Source organism: Lepidothrix coronata, unplaced genomic scaffold (genome assembly GCF_001604755.1).
Source record: "Lepidothrix coronata isolate B3197 unplaced genomic scaffold, Lepidothrix_coronata-1.0 Scaffold87, whole genome shotgun sequence".
Classification (NCBI taxonomy): Eukaryota; Metazoa; Chordata; class Aves; order Passeriformes; family Pipridae; genus Lepidothrix; species Lepidothrix coronata.
The window spans coordinates 2,104,899-2,110,898 of record NW_016690267.1 but is presented as its reverse complement, the minus strand read 5'-3'; the positions used below and the strand labels follow the sequence as shown (position 1 = coordinate 2,110,898).

Genomic DNA, 6,000 nt, shown 5'->3' with positions numbered 1-6,000 from the left:
GGTGGTGCTGGGTCGCGGGTTGGACTCGATGGCCCTCAGAGGTCTTTTCCGACCCCGTTCATTCCGCTCCTCCGTGAGGGGCGCGGCGGCCGCGCGCGCGGGTCTCCCCGCGCGCCTCCCGCGGCCGGCGCTGCCCCGAGCGGCCATTGACGTCAGGGAGGGCGGCACGTGACCGCGGCGGAGCCAATCGGCGGCGGCCGGAGCCGCTCCGGCGAGAAGGGGCCGTGTCGGCAGCGCCCGCCGCTCCCGCCGCCCCCGCCCCCGCCCCCTCCTCCTGCCGCGGCGGCGGCGCGTGGGGAGCCGCGCACGGCGACACACACACAGAGACACGCACACACACACACACACACTTACATACATACACACATACATACACACACACGCTCCCGCACCCACGGGCGCGCACCCGCACCCACATACATGCACGCGCGCCGCCGCACGCTCCCGCGCACACGCCCCGGGGGGAAGGAAGGAGCCGCGGCCGGACGCCCCGCAGCCCCCGCCGCCGCCGCCGCCGCCAGGAGCAGCCCCCCGCACCGCCACCACCGCCGGCTTTTGTCCGCCGCCCCCGCGGGAGCCCACCCTGCGCCCGGCCGGCGGCAGCATGGACGCGGCGCTGTGACCCGCCGGGGGCGGATTGGGAAGTTTGAATAAGGATTTTATCGCTTCCCTTTCCCTGTTCTCCCCCTCGGTGCGGCTCGGTCCCTGCCCCCCATCTTCCCCGACAGGTTTTGGTTTTTTTTTTTTCCCAGCATTTTTTTCTTTTAATCCGCCGCGCGGGGTTGGATTTTTTTTTATTATTATTATTATTATTGTTTGTGTTTTTATTTGGTTTGGTCGTATCCGTCTCTACCGGCCGTAGAGACCGGTCCCCGCGGGCGGCCGAGCGCCACCCCCGACCCGGCCCGCGGGGCTGCCATGGATCGCACCGGCGGCTCCGGCGGGGGCAGCGACCGCAGGCAGCCCGAGGAGAGCAAGCCGCTGCTGGGCGAGATGTCCGCTCCCGAGGGGAATAAAATGGGTGCCGCGCCGTGCCGGAGAGCCCTGCTCCACTGCAACGGCATGAGGTACAAGCTGCTGCAGGAGGGGGACATCCAGGTGTGTGTCATCCGGCACCCCCGGACGTTTCTCAGCAAGATCCTCACCTCCAAGTTCCTGCGGCGGTGGGAGCCGCACCACTTGACCCTGGCGGACAACAGCGTCGCCTCGGCCACGGTAAGAGCCAGCCCGGGTCCGCCCGGCACCGGCGTCGGCACCGCCGCGGGGCATCCGCGGGGTGCGGGGGGATGCCCGCGCCTTTGGGGCCCCCGCGCTGCCCCACCTGGGGGGACCCCCCTCGGGGGCTCAGTGGAGGGTCGGTTCGAGTGGGTCCTGGAATGCCGGCGGAAAACCCTGAAAGGATTTTTTTTTTTTTTCCCTTTGTAACCCTGTGGATATTTAATTTTGCGGTTTCGGTGTTTTTCTTTTTTTTTTTTTGAGAAAGACTATTATTGTTATTACTGTTACTGATTTTTTTTCCGTCCCGTTTTTTAAAAAAAATTCCTCCTTTCCCAACATGACAGACATGCAGTCGCAACACCGAGCCGCTTCTGTCCGAAACCAAAGTCGGCAGATACCTGCTGGCACCTCGGGCAAGTTGGAGGTGAGGGAGGTGGAGGATGCTTTGAATTCGAGAGCGAAGGCTGTGCGCGGTCTTTGCTGTGGTTCAGGCCTGCTCTGGGGGCTCTGGTTTGGCGGTCACATACCCTGCCCAGACACAGGCGATGTGATTGGAAAATATGGAGATTCCTTCAGGGTTTTCTTCTGGCTGGAAAATGATGCAAGAGAAAAATGCGAGGTGGTGATATCAACGTTACAGAAGATGTACAGTAGACAGATACAGTCTTGAAAAATATGATTTTTGTATTCGTGTGCAATTTAAAATTTCATGGCCATTATTATTTGAACATTTATGCAGCATGAGATGTGATTACACCCATATTTTGGCGATTAACGCAGCTCACAAAACATGTTTTACACTGATCTTTAATCATTCAGTACTTGGATCGTGTCTTTTTTTGATTTATATGTAAATGTCTCATTTTTCTCAATGGCTTCGTTCTGGCCTTCCTATAGGACACTGTGAATCGAGAAAGTGGATTGGCTTTTGTGTGGATTTCTGTTAATGGTGTATTTCAGTGGGTTTCATCCAGCCTGTGCTGTGCTTGGAGGTTGGATTTTGTCACACCTTGGTACACAGACATAATGTGTGTAAATGTCCCTCCTGCATCATGCTCTGGTGTGAAGTATTCCGAGCAGCTTTTCAGTGGGAGCTCCTTTAACCTTCAGGTAGGCCAGCTGCCTGTTCTCACAGAGCTCTTTTTTGTGCCACAATGACATCTCTCCTCACGGTTTCCACGGGGCTCTCGAGGATGTTTCCAAGGGAATATTTTTCTTTCTTTGATAGAGCTACTGTCTAAAGGGAGAAGGAAGACTTGATCGAGCATTGCTGGAGAAAACCCCCAAAAGACACACGAGCTCAAGGAGTTTTTGCAGCTTATGCAGCTCTTCATTTTGTTAAGATACCGTCAGTGTGGAGGGGGAGTTGAATATCAGTGGAGATGAGGCATTTTCCTGGCAGTATCCATAGCTGACTATTTCTGAGCAGAGAAGGATACCAGCAGAGAGAGGCATGATTGTGCTTCAGATCTCTGCAGTGTGGCAATACCAGGCATGAAGTTGTATTTGTGCAGGAGACGTCAAACTCTGCTTGCTGGCAGAGCTGTCACCAAAGAGACCATCTCTGAAAAGGTTTCTGAAGTCCTGTGGGGTTGTGCTTTAATTACTGTTGAGGTGTTCTCATTCCTAATTATTTTATGCATATAAATAGCGAGAAGACACTAAAATGTTGTGCGTACCATTGCAGGCTCCATTTTGTTGAGCAGTGCTCTTCGTGCTTGGTCTTGCGCCTTATCATTTTTTTCCAGTGCTAACTCACCAAGTAAATACCGTTGTTCACAGAAATATCTGTGCTTTATTATTTCAAGTAGTGTCTTTGGTTTCCAGGGAGCAATTAGGGCACAGGGATAAGATCTACATTCACTTGTTGCCTGACTCTATGGGTAGGTTTAGGAGGTATCTTACAGGTTCTATGATATCTATATTTTATTCTTTGTTTTTTAAGCTGGGAAGATTTGATTTAAGCAAAATCCGTGGTAGTTTAACTCCCACCCCCTATGGAAATGTGGTATAGGCACAATGCCAAAACCACCTCAAACTGGAGGTAGATATTTGAATGCGACTAATTTGGTTTTCAAGAGCTGTAGGAAAATATCCATTCTGTCCATTGAAAGTGAGCGTTGGGAGCACTCAACAGCTTTGATAACGAGGTCATTTTTACACATGGGGCTTTCCACAGGCAGGGTGCTTTATGAGCAGCCAGTAATTAATCTTCACATCATCCCTTTGCAAATCCTCTGGCATGACGAGTTTTACTGCATTCTATATAACATGAATAAAATTGAGCAGGAAAATAACATCACTTTGTTTTGCATTTGAAAGCAAAAGTTGTAATGACAGCTAAATCCAGATCTGGCAAATTATGTCCCTGAGTACAGTGGATAGGTTATTTGTTGATTCCAGGCACTTTATATCCTTTTTATTGTCACTTGAGACACATATTTGAATTAAAATCTTCTCCCCACAAGCTCTTACTTGTCAGTCCCTGGGCTGCAATATAGGAGTTAGCATTAGTTTGTGTATGGATTATTCATCTGTAGTTTATTCCACGAGTAGACACAGTATGTGCCCACATCTATAAGTCTGAATAATGAGACCCTATCTACATTTTTTTTTTTGGTGAGAGATAAGTAGTTTTGTTGTTTATTTAGGCAGCTACATGTTTTGTGCTGACAAGATAGTTTTCAGTAGCAGAAGCACTATGCATGAATGCAGTGGAAGAACTGTTAGGCCATCTTATTTTAGCAGAATTTAGGGAGAAAAAATAATGTTGTCTACAAGTGCATTTTCTGACATTATCACAAGCTACTGTTTCAACTAAAATAAGTCCATGTTAATATAATAATAATAATAATAATAATAATAATAATAATAATAATAATAATAATAATAATAATAATAATAATATTCTGATTTGGTACGTGCACTCAGTTAAGAAATGGAAAGGTATTAGCTTGTGGTGAGTCCCATAACTGTAGGTGTTGGGGCTTTATGTGATTAATATGTTGTTTCCATTGCTAGTTTCATGTTTTTATTTCTGAAAGAATTGGTTAAATATAGTACAGTTTCACCACTACAGTTCCACTTGCATCATGTCCAGGCTTTCCTTCTTTTTTGAAGAAAGTGAATACAGATCTGTAGCTTTTTTTTATTATTATTTTGTTTTGTTTTGTTACTGTAAATATTAAAGCCCCAGTAGGAAATTTTGATACTTAAAAACTTTGTTTGTCAGACAGCAGCTTGCCTGGGAATGACTCTGACTTTCTCCCCCATGGGAGGAATAATGTTTATTTTATAAACACCTACCAAACTCAGATGTAGCACCCTTACTAATTTTTTTTCCGCCAGTGAGATCTGTCCTTGCACAGCTTGAGGGGCAGTGATAGTAAAAACGAAGACAGAAATAAAATCCAATTTAATATTTCTCGAGTGGTACTTTTTGGGGGGGTGAAGAATAACCCTATGGCTGTCTTCAGCCAAAATTTAATTTTCAATAGTTTAAATGTAGGTGTCCTGAACTTCTGTGTCTTTAGTATCGTTCTGCATTGTCCCTTTCATGTCTCTGCCCTGCTTTTTTTCTTTCATTCTTTCTCTTGAGTCAGTTGGGATTGGATGTTGAGGACGATGAGTTTTAAAGTCCTGGGTTGCAAGGAAGACTTGTGATACATATGTATGTGCAGCAGACAAGGAAAGAATAAATAAGTGATTCATTTTTGCTGGATAGGGATGACCTCTCTAGTTCCCATCTGGGAAGATAAGACATTATTGAAACCATGAAGTTACTCATTAATATCCCTCAAGGAGAGGTGGAAGCTTTGGGCTTTCGTGCCTGTTTCACATTTCTTGACTTTGCCTTGGCAGGTAAGTTGAGTGTATTGTAAGTGTTTTGCTCAAAGCTGATGACAATCCTGAAAAGACTTTAGTTTCTTTTAAACATTTTTCTATACAGAGGGAATGTGTGAGGACAATAGTTTATTGACAGACTGGCTAATCGGAAATGCATTTGAAACAAGAATGTGAGTGGATTAGGGAACTGCATTTGTATTTTCTTCTAGAGACAAGAACATACCCAATTAATATTAAATGAGGCAGGGCAGGATTATCTGCTTCAAATAGGAGAACTGGAGTAGAAAATTGTCTTCTAATTGTTTTTTAAAATTCAACAATTCTGCTACTGCATGTGTTTCAGCATGTCTTTCCTGGTAAAGATAGAGCAAAAATTCCTATCAAGCTGGACTCATTGTTTACTTTAGCACAGGTTCCCATTAGTTAGAAAAACATACTTTTAAAAATTAAATTTCCCTTGAAAAACAATTAGCTCAAGTGGGAAGTATTATGCAGAGCTCAGAAATTTCAAAACAATCTTACAATGAGAATTTTTGTAAAGCTTTCATGGAAAAGGAATATTGTAGCATTATCCAGATTGGAAACAGAATAAATATGAATTTGCTATAGTACTACTACTACTACTAACTAAAGTTTAAAAAGTCTGTTGAGTAAACCAAGTGCTGCCCTTAAGTCCTGCACTCTTGATGAGGCTCTACCTATTTAGCCCACCAAGCCAAATTATCTTGGAGGGCCTGCCATCATTACGTGTATAAGTGAGTGTGAACACATAAATAACAAAGCAATTTAGGATAATTTTTTATCTCTTATAACAATGGAATGATAAATTATTATTTACATTTAATATTTCCCATTGTTCACTGTTGCAGATGATTACTTTCATTTGATAAGAAGTGGTACCAACAGGTTTCGGATGTACATGTTTTTGCCTATTCT

General features: G+C 45.4%; 1 protein-coding gene across 1 annotated transcript in view; it reads left to right on the top strand.

Moving 5' to 3' along the window:
- The first annotated feature begins 584 nt into the window (after positions 1-584).
- Positions 585-6,000, top strand: part of CMIP (c-Maf inducing protein) — a 133,048-nt gene continuing 127,632 nt past the window's right edge. Inside the window, exon 1 of the mRNA XM_017821015.1 lies at positions 585-1,215. Within this exon, the coding sequence (XP_017676504.1) occupies positions 919-1,215 (297 nt within the window). The 5' untranslated portion in view covers positions 585-918. The remainder of the gene's footprint in view (positions 1,216-6,000) is intronic.